This window comes from Aplosporella prunicola, assembly GCF_010093885.1.
Source record: "Aplosporella prunicola CBS 121167 unplaced genomic scaffold K452scaffold_134, whole genome shotgun sequence".
Taxonomy (NCBI): Eukaryota; Fungi; Ascomycota; class Dothideomycetes; order Botryosphaeriales; family Aplosporellaceae; genus Aplosporella; species Aplosporella prunicola.
In genome coordinates, this window is record NW_022983662.1 from 1 (window position 1) to 12,756 (window position 12,756).

General features: G+C 49.1%; 7 protein-coding genes across 7 annotated transcripts; 3 read left to right on the forward strand and 4 right to left on the reverse strand.

The window, feature by feature from the left end:
- Positions 1 to 686: 686 nt before the first annotated feature.
- On the forward strand, positions 687 to 1,016 carry K452DRAFT_314108 (uncharacterized protein; the record flags this gene model as incomplete). The annotated part of the gene is made up of 1 exon (XM_033543726.1): positions 687 to 1,016. One exon carries the CDS (start codon positions 687 to 689, stop codon positions 1,014 to 1,016), a length of 330 nt encoding a protein of 109 aa, XP_033391004.1.
- Positions 1,017 to 1,144: 128 nt separating this feature from the next.
- K452DRAFT_207583 (uncharacterized protein) lies at positions 1,145 to 1,366 on the forward strand (the record flags this gene model as incomplete). The annotated part of the gene is made up of 1 exon (XM_033536125.1): positions 1,145 to 1,366. A coding segment is annotated over one exon (222 nt), but the record flags the coding sequence as incomplete, so codon positions are not given.
- A 1,587-nt stretch (positions 1,367 to 2,953) lies between these two features.
- Positions 2,954 to 4,265, reverse strand: K452DRAFT_293334 (uncharacterized protein). The gene is made up of 2 exons (XM_033541543.1): positions 3,551 to 4,265; positions 2,954 to 3,469 (listed from the first exon to the last, which is right to left on the reverse strand). The coding sequence occupies exons 1-2, from the start codon at positions 4,061 to 4,063 to the stop codon at positions 3,005 to 3,007; spliced, it is 978 nt and encodes a 325-aa protein (XP_033391006.1). The 5' UTR covers positions 4,064 to 4,265; the 3' UTR covers positions 2,954 to 3,004.
- Positions 4,000 to 5,442, reverse strand: K452DRAFT_35515 (uncharacterized protein). The gene is made up of 4 exons (XM_033545940.1): positions 4,988 to 5,442; positions 4,903 to 4,926; positions 4,334 to 4,847; positions 4,000 to 4,282 (listed from the first exon to the last, which is right to left on the reverse strand). Exons 1-4 carry the CDS (start codon positions 5,419 to 5,421, stop codon positions 4,124 to 4,126), a joined length of 1,131 nt encoding a protein of 376 aa, XP_033391007.1. The 5' UTR covers positions 5,422 to 5,442; the 3' UTR covers positions 4,000 to 4,123.
- A 713-nt stretch (positions 5,443 to 6,155) lies between these two features.
- Positions 6,156 to 7,769, forward strand: K452DRAFT_260871 (uncharacterized protein). The gene is made up of 2 exons (XM_033538555.1): positions 6,156 to 6,406; positions 6,473 to 7,769. The coding sequence occupies exons 1-2, from the start codon at positions 6,190 to 6,192 to the stop codon at positions 7,516 to 7,518; spliced, it is 1,263 nt and encodes a 420-aa protein (XP_033391008.1). The 5' UTR covers positions 6,156 to 6,189; the 3' UTR covers positions 7,519 to 7,769.
- A 154-nt stretch (positions 7,770 to 7,923) lies between these two features.
- K452DRAFT_35530 (uncharacterized protein) lies at positions 7,924 to 9,410 on the reverse strand. The gene is made up of 2 exons (XM_033545951.1): positions 9,254 to 9,410; positions 7,924 to 9,199 (listed from the first exon to the last, which is right to left on the reverse strand). The coding sequence occupies exons 1-2, from the start codon at positions 9,277 to 9,279 to the stop codon at positions 8,227 to 8,229; spliced, it is 999 nt and encodes a 332-aa protein (XP_033391009.1). The 5' UTR covers positions 9,280 to 9,410; the 3' UTR covers positions 7,924 to 8,226.
- Positions 9,411 to 10,633: 1,223 nt separating this feature from the next.
- On the reverse strand, positions 10,634 to 10,954 carry K452DRAFT_215070 (uncharacterized protein; the record flags this gene model as incomplete). The annotated part of the gene is made up of 1 exon (XM_033536236.1): positions 10,634 to 10,954. A coding segment is annotated over one exon (321 nt), but the record flags the coding sequence as incomplete, so codon positions are not given.
- Positions 10,955 to 12,756: the final 1,802 nt, after the last annotated feature.

Consider the following 12,756-nt stretch of genomic DNA (forward strand, 5'->3'; position numbering starts at 1 on the left):
AAAAAAAAAAAAAAAAAAAAAAAAATCGAATTCCCCTTTCATAGCTGATCGTTTGTAAATGTAATCGAAACAGCCTTTTCACAAAACAGAGCATAACACAACACTTAATTTTACAAAAGAAGTTGCCGCTAAGCGGAGGCTTTGTGTATAAGTTTCGCTATTAAGTGACAAGGGAAACTACATTCCCCCTAATACTATCAGCACTGGCCCTTCTTTCCACGCCAAATACAATCAATCGCCCATGATGTCTGCGTTCAAGCACTAAAACTGACAGTAAATATATACATCACACCGTGGCGCATCTCTTTCTACACAGCAAAGCGACTTAGGTAGCGAAAATACGGCTGTTCGCATAGTACTAGCTCTACTTCATGATTAGCCTGGCTCACAGGCAGGTCGAAGAGAATCGTAAGAGCACTACAACAAAGCGGCTAATTTGCTTGGAGACTTCGTCGCGAATATGATTTAATAATAAGCGTATACGTGGGGCGTGAGGGCTGCTAGTCTGCAGCACGCTGGCATACATAGCGCAGTTGGTGGGGTTAATGGTCAACAACGGTCACTTACCGCGAGCTTAGCACCGCCTCATCGCTTCAGCATAGCCCCAGTAACGTTATCGACCCATTATTCTAATATAAATTAAGCAGCAACTCCCCTTATCAACAACCGCACAGAAAACCACTCCAATGAATCCAAGAGAACGAGAAGCGCGCCGCACTGCGCGTGCATCCCTGGCTACCGAGCTGGAAACGCACAAAGAGTTCGCAATTATTAATCAGCTAGTCAAGCAGCCTAACGCCTCCGCCAAAACTTCTACACAGCAGATTCAGAGCCTCACTACAGCTGCGTTGTTAAAAAGCCCACCGGTCGTTGGAAGCCAACTCACAATCACCGGAGATTGCCTTCTGGAAGTAGTCATGCGCACAACACCAGAGCAGCAGCCAAAGCTCGTATCGCTCGTGCTAGAGCTCCGCAAATGCACGGTCAGGGACCCTGCTACGGGCGAGCAATTATGATATGATGGCGATCTCGTCTGGACAGATCTCCCTACCTTCGGCCCAAATTTTGTGGACAAACTGGGAGCACACAGTAAGCACTTCGCTTGAGCAAGGAAAAAAGGAACCTTACGTTAACGTTTTTGGCAGACCCTCTAGACAGCACGAACACGCCCGCAGAAGATACGCGTTGGGAGAATATGACAAAATTCTTCGCGCAGCTTACTGCTGTGTCCAAGCACGCTGATTTCTCTCTCTGGGCTTGGTTTGCTCTGCGCGATGCGTTTGGGCCCTGGAAAAACACAACATCGCCTACAGATGCTGCAGTACGGGCGGCATGCTTGTGGTATATCTATGCAGGAAAAAGCTTATGGGATAATGTCCAGAAAGAACGACATATGGGGAAGCTCTTTCCCGGCAGAGAGCCGGAGTTTAATCGTAGAATTTGGGATCACTGGAAGCAGCGCCTATCTGCGTATTACTCTACTGATGCGGGAACGAAGCAGCGGATTAATGACGCTTTGATAAAAGTCGAGTATCTTAAAGCAGGCAAATAGATAGGTAAAAGCCCGTGGCTTTAGTTCTATTGCATCCAATCCTCTTTAGTGAAGATCCGTTTGGGATCCGAACAATGATGGAGACATGGTAATAGTAGTAATGCAACTATATTTTGTACAAAAGATAGGGATGTTGTCACATGAAAGGAAAAGGACAATCATAGGATATAAGGAATAGAAAAGATTAAACGGAAACTACAAGATAATTTTAGAGATAATCTAGAAGCAGCTAAATCATCATCTTTATATTCTTATACAAAGTCCGCTACTTCTCGCCCTTACCTCCGACGTTATAAACATCCACTTCGTGATAATCTCATGCGCACGTCTCGACGCGCAAGTTGTTTGCTCGGCGGCCATAGCCTTAGGTAATACGTAACGAAGAACCCACAGTGCATCACTATATGCAACAATGTCTTAAAGTATTACTAGGCATAATAACGTAACACAATACGAAAATATAGACTAAATTATAGATCTATTAACGCTATCTCATAGGCAGTCTTACGGTATAGAAGTAAATAGACCTAGGCTTAGATATACGTTCGCTCAAAGTAAGACAGGGCTTAAGCCTAGCCGGGATATCTAATAAATCGCCTCTTTTACGCTATACTTTCTAAAATTGCCGTATATACCCCTAACCTCTACTAGTTTTTTCGGTCAGCAATATAATAGTAATTAGAAAAAAGTTTTCTATATAAGGTTCAAGAAGACTTTTTAGAATACTCTAGAGTGTACTACCTTAATTTCGATATGCAATTAGTCTACATATACATCTAAACCGATAGGCTCTCTTTCGATATTAGGTTATAGAAAGTAATATAGAGCGATGCACTCGTATATATAAGGTATTTATAGAATGTTTATTACGAGACGAAGTAAAAATTTAGCATACTCTCCGCTTAACTTATAGTAACACTTTACATAACGCATCGCTTTACATCTTACCATTTCAGTCATGTATATTCCCACGACCCTCCTAGGCGCCATCGCCCTCTTTAACCACACAGCCTCCACCCAATACGACGAGCCGGCGAAATGTTTCCGAGTACAAAACTCCTATAACAACATCTTTAACGAAGGGTTACGGTCGGTTTATAGTAATATACTATATATTAAAAATTATCTCTAATAATACTTATAATTGTATTTTACCGCCGATAACATCTAAAGAAGCGGTCCACTTAAGGCAAGATATAATAATAAGAAAGGTACGCAGTATTCGCTAGAGGAACCGTAGGTATTCAGATACTAATTATAAAAGGCAATAATGTAACTTCTTTAGCAGACTAACCACCTATATTTATTATTACACCACTAATGGAGCCACCGTCCGAGCCAGCAGCGATCGCGGCTCGAAGCAGGTAGCCAGCTAGTTAGTATTACTTGACGTATAAGAACGACTATTTGGATACTATATCAAAACTATAGTCAACGAAGCTACTAGCATTCCTAATCTTCTGCGTGTTCTAGATCATTAAGCCGCATTTCCATCTCGAACGCCTGTCCTTTTAAAGCTTCTAGCTCTTCATCATCAATGTTTTCCCCCAAAAGCTCTATTCCTGTCTGACCATCCACACAGCGCAACAGGTATAAGAGAATCTTCCTCGCCTTCTTCCGATCCTCATGGGTATAACAAGCTTTGATAGATTCGCGAATGAAACCCCAAACTCTACCCTCTACCAAGTTCTCTGCAGTTGTCGTTTCGCCTAGGCCGAGCATCTCTATAAGAGAGGTAACTCTGCTTAGTGTGGGCATAATTTCTGGGGATTTCCAGAGCCCTTCGGACCGCATATTGATCTCATAGAGCTCCAGATCATTGAGTCGTCGAATAATCGATCGGAAAGTCTCGAGCTCTACCAACTTAGATCCCTTGAGGTTCGAAAGCGCTGCTGCTTTCCTGTAGTCGATACATTCCTGTTTGAGATGAACATTAGATGCGAACTTCCGACGGCTTCCTTCGACGTCTAATGGTAACTCTAGATAGCCGTTACTTACGCTTGATGAAGACAGAGACTTGTCATCTACGCTGTCTTGTGAATGCTCTGAGTATTCTTCTTCTCTCGTCGAGCCCTGGCAATCCTCGTCGGAGTAATCCGAGTTTTGCTCGTCATCTCCGCTATTTTGTAAACACTCTGAGTGGTCTTCCTCCTCTGAGGAAGACTGATGATCCTCATCAGCGGTATCTGAGCTTGGTTCTTCATCTTGTGTATACAAGTTGGTGCGTTCTCTGCCACTTTGGTAGGCGTGATAAGTGTGACTGCTCGAAAAGCTCCCGACTCTATTGCGCCTCTGCGAAGGGGAAGGACTTGGAGAGCCCTTAGAGCTGTCCTCCGTAGACAAAGGCTTATGTGTAGTTTTTTGCGGAACAGACCGGCTCCTGATCGCGAGGTTTGTTTCTAGGCTGGAATTTCCATCCTGCCACCTCTTGCCGGACTGGAACTTTGGCGGGCATGTTTTTGAACTCTTTCCAGCTGGACTTTGCGCTGAGGCTCCTTGGTAAGAATTCATCCTCGTCTGGAACTTTGGAGTCAGTTGGCGGTCCCAAGGTGACGAATTCTTTCTCGGTAGCTATCCTACATGGCGCTTTCGTCGAAACTCGCTGATGCAAGCGGAAATCCTTGATTTGAGAACACGTGATGCCCAGATGTGCATGTTCGCAATGATGATGGAGGTTGATAAGATTCCCCATATACAGTCAAGAGAGCTCTCCCATATACACACCATCATCTACTAAAACAGTTACCCAAATTTCTTTTGCGACCAAAAGCAAATACGTACGTGTTTGCCATATTTTGTCTGGAAAGTCAACCACACCCTAAAGGCTGCACCAGTGTTTGTAAATGCAATGATTGGGCCGAGGTCGTTAGGCAATTGGCCATATGTCTTTCGAAAGAGGCCTTCCAGTAGGGTAAGAGCCGCGGAACTGGCATTTGCTGCCTGGCAGTAGCAACGTTCTCTCCCAGAACTACCGAGACCAGAACGTTTTGATTCGAAAACTGCCCACGGAAAACATAAATTGTCAGCATCGAACATCTTGCGGCTGCCTCTGTTGCATTTGATTCGCAGGCCAGTAGTGACCGTCGGGATGACGCCTGCACCAATTAGATCCGATAGAATCTTCTCGGAGAAGTTCTGGACGGATGTTTCTTGTGCAAATCCGTTCGGCAGTCGGTCGCTGGAATCAATAACGGGGAAGCCAAATGTCAGATCTGGCTTGGGTGCAGTGGGAAACGTTAAATACGGATCGAAGTGAGGCCGTTCTCGCAACTCCTCCCAGCATATGTTTTGGCCCCTGCATTTTTCTGTTAGCTTTACTTTATCAGCCTACATAATCACTAAGAACATACGAAGACCAACGATCGAACAAATTACTGTATATCTTTATTAGTATAGGACAGTGAATGGAACCACGCGAAGTGGCGAGCAGCTTACTTGAACTTTGTTCTGTTGGGATACGCATCTTCGTATGATTTGAAAAGACGACTCCGGAGAAAGTGTACCCAATCAGCCTCAGACCATGCCGTCCTTTTCTCTTCGACTTGTTTCATCAGATCCTTGCATGTTTCAAACGTAATTCCTTCGACGTCAGGTTTTTCAATGGCGGGGGTTGGTGGTTGGAAGTAGTCGGCGGGTAGTGAATCATGGTCGAAGTGGGGGCTCCAGCAATCGGGTATCCTGCCTTCAAAATTCAGCAGCGCTTGCCTAACGGTGTTGACGTGCTGTGGCAAATCATAATATGAAATCCTGCCGTCGCCGACGTCCTCTTCCTCGTCGGCATCTTGATAGAAGTCCTCGTCGAAGAAGATGTTTTGTTGTTCCAAAGTCTCCCGGCTCAGGGTTGGCTTTTCAAAGCTTGCGTCAGTCATTTCGTCTAGTGCAAAGAGCTGCAGAGTGGAAGAACGACAGTAGGTTGCGCCCTTAAAACACTGGGTTGCTGTGCCGCAGCAAGACGACATGATCTAAAGATAGCTCGAGCACTTTCCTCTTGCGCGTCTTGGTGGCGGTGTATTGTTTCAAGAATGCAATCGGCGAACCGAATACCCGAGTTGAGGTAAAGTTTCCCTTTACTGGTTAGGCACGTCCGTGGTAGGATTTCATATGCAAGGGCGCCGGAGCAACTACCAGCCGAAGAGATAGCCTGCACGAAAATGCTTGCAAATCCTTATGCTTCATGTAAGGATGTGCTGTAAGCGCTCTCGGTTGACGTGGCGCGGCACAGCAGCGCTTAACAGCCGCGTTGTGTCGCCATTCGACTTAGTTAAAGCTTGTTACGGACTTACATAGCGAACACCAACAAAGAAGCATAAGATAGCTTCTTTCCATTGTTCTTTCAGGGGATTCCAGGCGACATGGCGAAGAAAAATAAGGCCACAGCGGCAAACAAAGCGGGACTTGAAAGTCCAGCATCAACCAAGGGATACAACCAGAAAGCTGATGCACCCAAAGGTCCCCACTCAAAAGCAAAAGGCAAAAGAGGGAAACAGCCGCAAAGGTCATCAATGTCACTTCTCCCCCCTCGACAATTATCGGTTCTCGAAGGCGTCAACGAAAAGCGCACCGCGACGACGATCAACAATGCCGCGAGAGCCATAGCATTCACCAAGCCGGTCTACACTTCCCCAGCGGAATACACAATGCAGCCTAGCATCCACGAGTACATGGCTACCTCTCTCACCCTAAGCGACGACAGCAGCGCTCCCTACCCAGACCCAGACCCAGACCCTATCCACCTGGCCGCGCTACAAGCCCTCGTAATCCCGTGCGATAAGCTGCAAGAGCAAGGATACGTGCTCGACACTCTCACGGAAGAAGACCTCGAGCGGCAAAAGCGCTGTGCCGGCTGCGGCAAAAGTAAGCAAACATGAGGCGGGCGGGCATGCTTGTACCCCTCACTAAAACACACACGCGCGCACGAAGCCATGGGCAGCCTCCTTAAGCGCAGGAACAAGCTGCCTTCCAAGCCGAAACCACAAGAACATGACGGCGACGCAGCGGAAAACCCAGCAATCGAGCTAAGCCCGTCCCCAGGCCAACAAAGCGGCGCAGCAGAAGAGCGTCCCGAGGAACCAGCCACAGCAGCGCCCGTCCTCCGCTGCCGCTTCCACGCCGGCGCCCTCGTCGCCGTATACACACCCGTAGGCAGCACGCGCAGCCGCAGGAAGATGTGGTCCTGTTGCAGCAAGCCGCCGGCCGGCTCGCCCTGCTCCGGCGCCGAAAACCACGTCGCGGCCGAGTACCCGCCGGGCCAGATGCATCGCGAGTGGCAGTACCACGCCACTCGACCGCACGCGGGCCTGCACGCCACCACAGCCCGCCCCGCCGTCGCCATCGACTGCGAGATGGGCACTGCCATGAGCGGCGACTCTGAGCTGATTCGTGTCACGCTGATCGATTACTTCACCGACGAGGTGTTGGTGGATAGCCTCGTGTTTCCAGACGTCCCTATGCTCGAGCTCAGGACCAGGTTTTCCGGCGTCACGTGGAATGCGCTGAGGAAGGCGAGGCCGGAGCGGACGTGCCTTTTCGGCCGCGACAGCGCGCGCGACGCCGTGTGGCGGTTCGTGGGGCCCGAGACGGTAGTGGTTGGGCACTCGGCGAACAACGACTTGAAGGCGCTGCGGTGGATGCATCGTGTTGTAGTGGACACATTTTTGCTAGAGGCACTGCGCCCAGCGGCGAAAGAAGAAGAAGAGAAAGAAGAAGGGAAGAAGACCGAGAGCGACTCAACAACGGAACAGTCCGTTCCCCCCACCGCCGATCAAACTCCACCCACCGGTGCACAGCCGCAAAAGAAGAAACTCCCGAGGGGAAGCAGCCCCATGTCGCTGAAATCGCTAGCAAAGGCAAAGCTTGGCCGCGAGATCCAGAAGGCGGGTAAGAGCGGGCATGACAGCCTGGAGGACGCGTTGGCTACGAGGGATTTAGCACGGTGGGTCGTGTTGGAAGGGTTGAAGGAGAATTAGGTACGCAGAGTGACGTTTTTTCGGTTAATTTATCATGGAGCTTGCTCGGCTGAGGTGGGCTGGAGAAATAAACTGTGTTGGCGGATTGGCTGGGATCGAACGAGGCACATAGAGGTTTCTTTTATATCCGGATTTAGTTACGGCTGCTCGTATAACACTTTCGTTACTTCTTACCTTGTGAGCATAATGGTCCATGTAATCTAGGAGAAGCTGCTAAACGCTACACTACAGGTTCTATTTCGTTACTAGGGAAGGTAAAACATCCGCTAAGCCAAACGTACGAATAGACGTAATTAAAAACACAAAACCCCTCCTCGCTCTTTATAAAGGAATGCAGAAAATAATCTGTTGCCATTAATAAGCCCGATCTACCCAAGCGTGCCCTCTTTGCCGTGCGTGTTTAATAAAGGAAGCAGTCAGTTCCTTGCTCGGGAAACGGCGGATAGCAATGTGCTCAAGCTAACTTTATCGCTTTGAGCTTTTCTTACGCCTTAGACCTTTGTATACTTTTTTGTGTGTAGGTAACGGGGACTCGTAGCCGTTTGCTGTGGAATAATCCTCCTTCGGAGAGGCGACTGGTGTTACTTCCGCTAGTATCTTTAGTAAAGGCAACACTGGCTCCGGTTCCACGTCTCGTTCAGGCTTATCTTCTGTTGCCGGTTCCCACTCCTGCTCTGCCGTAGCTTCCTCTACTGGTTCTCCTTCACACTACTGCTCTTTAGGGACTTCCTCTACTGTTGCCTGTTCCCACTCGTACTCTACTGTAGCCTCCTTTGGTTCAGGCTCCCGCTCCTGCTCTGCTGGATCTTCCGCCACTGGTTCTGACTCACACTCTGGATCTGCTGGTTTCCCCGAGTCTAGCCCTACTATAGGCGTTGGTTCGGCCTCCGGTGCATGCTCGAAGTCGTCCACTACCGCCTTGTCTTCTGGATTATCCTGTTCGGAAGGCTCTCGCTGTAGATTGTCTTGTTTCAGCTTCGAGGTTGCGTATTCCGGGGTCAAAGGTGAGCCTGAAATTTCCGACCGTGAAAACTCCAAATGTGAGAAAGTCTCCTCTGCCTGTTTTGCCATCAATGCTCTCTCCAGTTCACTGATCTTTTCCTTTGCCTCTGCTAGCTGCTCATCGCGGTTTTCGAATTGCTTCGCGAGCAACTGGAAGATGGTCCAGCAGAACGGATTGACGTCTTCGAACAGGGCCTTCATGTCCCCCCCGTGGATTCTACCGGTCTGAATAGCTTTGCAAAGCAGCCCGTTGATATGTTCAGACAACCAAGTGTCTTTGACCGGCAGGTCAGGTAGTACTCCCTTAGCGACCTTCAGGGCTTCGAGGATATCCATTTCTTCTACAAGGCGTTCGCATTGCTCTTGGGCTAGAGGAACAAGGTTATCAATCCTGAACCGCAGCGCTGCTCCGTACACGCGCAAGGCTTCCAAATAGACCTCGGGGTTGAAACGCCAATATGCGTCAAGTGCTGACCCGTATTGGCCGGAGTACAGGAAATGGACAATGACGTGGACGACGTTTTGACCAAGCTCCGATAAATCTAGCTCGCGAAACGTATGTGCGAGATCAGGTAGAGGCGATGTGTGTCGGCTCATGCGTTTGCGAAACAAATCCAAGTGGACAGTGACCGTCTCTTCCGAGCTTGTTTTTATGCTGACTATTGGCGATGCATATGGCCTGGTGGGAGGCATGAGCTACGCCTAAACAATGCTTGTCTACAGATAAACTTACGATCTGTACCGACTGGTCCAATCCATATTATACCGTTTCCCATAAAGCAATGGGTAAGCCCCCGGGAAGTAGCCGAGAAAACTGCTTGTGGAAATGGAACTGGAAGAAAGTTTGGTTGATTGTATGGAGAAGTGCTTTGAACTATAGAAACAAAAGCTTTCAATTATTTATGTTAGCTAACCGACAGCATGCAAACATAATTGTTATTTCTGGCGGAATCCGTTCTCATCGAGCGCGATGTTGGGCAGGGGTTGCATATGCATGGTGAGTTGGTTTTCGTGCCGCATGTACGGCCATACATTGGGATTATGTCCCGCGACCGTATTGCACTTGTTGTACAGAAAGTACATTGCGTGGCTATCAGATTGGTAGATCAAAGAGGGGTAGCATGGATTAGCCGCGGCGCAGTCTGCAAGTCGTCGCGCCTGAATGGACACGCGATTGGTGCGATTGGGGAGAGTAAGCGCGCAGCACTATCGTGACGTGGGGGCGTGAAGTAGAGCGCACTGCGAGGCTACGAATCGCGGGAATACGTACCAACTACTTACCCTGTTTCGTGCTCCGCTCTTGCATCCACTCGTAGTTGTGATCCGTCGTAGAGACTTGGTTGCAGCAGCATTGCACGGCAGAGGACGCGCGGTCGGCGGTTGTATGCGCCGAGGGCGGTGATCCATCGACAGGGGAGGACGAGATAACAGATGATGAGAGAGTCGGTCACTTCGCTAGAGGAAAGCAGGTTGGTGCAGATCCCGGTGGTGTTGGGAAGACATGTCGTCGCTGCTCGCCTCACGTCAGACCTGCGGTACGACAGGACGATTGGTTGGCCTGACTCGTACCTTTTTGGTTTGAGTTTTTGTTCGAGTTGTGCGCTTAACTCCATTACTATTTCGGCAGTGTACGAGAGAGAGCACTTTCGAATTGCGTTGAGTTGCAATGTGCATACTTGGTGGAGGAAGCCCAACGAATAGATGTAACGGATATAGAACCCTCTTAAAGTTTCGCTTTATGATTTACGTGCGAAGCTCTAAACAGTGCGGAAATATGATGTGTGCCCATTGTAGTTATCAGTGTTAGCCGTGGAGCCTGCACTGCCAGCGCGGTAGTGCGACCCGGCGTTTCAGCATCCCAACAAACCACGCTTTCGGTTGATGACAGCCAGCCTTCACATTTTCATGGACAAAAGCATTTAGTGTTATACTCCAAAGTTCACCGAATCCGTATCCCCAAGACCTTACGACCAGAACTACCATATCCTCGTGTAAATACCCCGCTTCCCGCCCCTCTTTCAACCCTGCGTCTTGCCCCCGCCATAGAGGCACCTGTTGACGGCACCGGTATAGTAGAGATCCAGTAACGAGGACCTTATACTAAGCCACAGTTATCCTCAATAACCGCCGCAAGTCCCTTACTCACTAACGCAACCTTTACTAACGTTTTTATTCCCCTCTTTTCCAATTCTTTAAAGATCCTAAGGAATGCATTAGGCCAGAACGACGCTGAGACCCCCCTGACAGCGGGACGAACGACCTCCACGTCGATTACAAAGTAGATCACCGGTACACAGGGAATCACAGAGGCCAATATGGCAATCCAATCATCCACTGAGCTAGCGGTTTTGAACTTAAAGCATGCCGATGCCATAGACGCCTCTGTTGGGGCCGCGGAGTGGCGATGAACGGCTTGAGACGTGAGGTATTTGAGCACGTCAACAAGTGACGGCTGCTGCAAGCTCGTACTCAATACATTCGCCGACTTGAGCGCCCACGCAGCCGGAGCCTGCGCCTTCTGGAACAGCGACGCCCGCATGCTTCCGGCCCTCACGCATAATTATACCTATGATAATGATTTTGGTCTCCCCGCTGGCCGAACCGGTGTGCAGTAGTCGCTGGTAGTAGGTTTTAGGGGAATAACTTTTACTACCCTCCGCCAGCGCGGCAGCGGGGTTAAGCGCAAATGCCGGCGGCAGTAGCTAAGGCGTTTACGCCCGCAAGGAAGTCGACAGGTAGGTCCGAGTTAATCTATAAGGTGGAGACGTTTCTATCAAGATTATAATGGTGAAGTAGGGAACTTGAGCCTACAGTAGCGCGCAGAACATGGTAACATCTACATAGCGTCACCGCTGTCATCGCCCGCTAATTATTTCCACTTTTTCCTAAACTTTGTCCGGAGATATCATGCCAGAGCTCTCTACGTTAAGAAAGGAATAACGAAAAGCTATAGAATAAAACAAGCAGGTTCGACAAGCCGATAGTTGTGTAAGGAAAGAAGTCTCTGCCTAGATGTTTTTACGGAAGCCGTACCGGCTCCGTGTTTAAGACATTACCGTAAGATTACAATATAGTAGGCCCAGTGATGGAATACTAACTATAGATAAGGAGACACTCAACTTTGGCTAATAAGCCTAGCGTCTACATCTTCCGAATCAAAGACCTCTCGCGATATAAACTAGAGAGCGGGTATATGGACGATGCCCTTCGTTATTTAGAAAAAAGCGACTACGCTCGCCGAAAAGCTCAAGGAAGCTTTGCATACGATCTCTGTGGCGGAAAGTCAAAAGACATTGTCTACGAAGGCGATAGGCTAAAGGCATGAGAATTCATATCCATTCAATAAGGCTTCATCTAAACTGCTACGCTCCTTCTATAGTAAAGGTGTCAGTTTGGTGTCTACCAAGGCATTTAAGTCGGTGAGACGACCTCCAATGCGACCAAAGACAAGGAGATAGGAGCAAAGACTATGCTTTCCATCGCGTCTTTGCTCGCGCGGAGACACAGCAGGAGCCAAGCTGGAGCCTCGATCGTTGGAGTTTGCATAAGGCTTGCTTGACGTGCTAGACGTCAATATTCCAGCCGTAGCCTTGTACCGGAGTCCTCTTCGCAAGCCAAAGTGTCCGCAACCAACGCTTTTGACCCGGTGGTGTATGGAGATATTGCATCACACCAACCCCATGCATACGCCGACGGCCGAGTTGTGTGTCGCTGGCTCGGTTCCGTGTGTGTGAGGCTGCGGCGAAGTTTTGGGGTGCGACCGGTGGACAAGGTGTGGAGTTTCAGGGCGGGGATGTTGCACGACAATGAGCCCAACCTGTGTGCATTGCGTTAGCAACTGCACAACGTCTTTACTCACGCTGACTGGATGCGCCATGAGAGAGAGGAGTGAGATTTGCGCTGGCGATCGACTTGTTTGGAGGGGCAGTGCGGGGTACAATGTCGCTGTGCCGCCTGCCCACCGAGCTCATCTTTCCAACAACTAAGCGGGGTCGGTCTTTCCCCGCAGGCTACTTGGCTTTAATCTGCAGACACGCTCCTCCAGACACTTCTCCACGCTAGTCCCGACGAACACTTTTACAGTGGCAAGCAATGGCTACTACAGCCATTATTGATGCTCTCACCTTCTTTTACCCCATCGTGTTGCACCCCAACGGCGCCTACCCTATTTGGCTGTCCTTTTTACCAAATTCGACAGCCAAATTAGGCAATATCGGCGCCTGCCGTGGGCGGGCG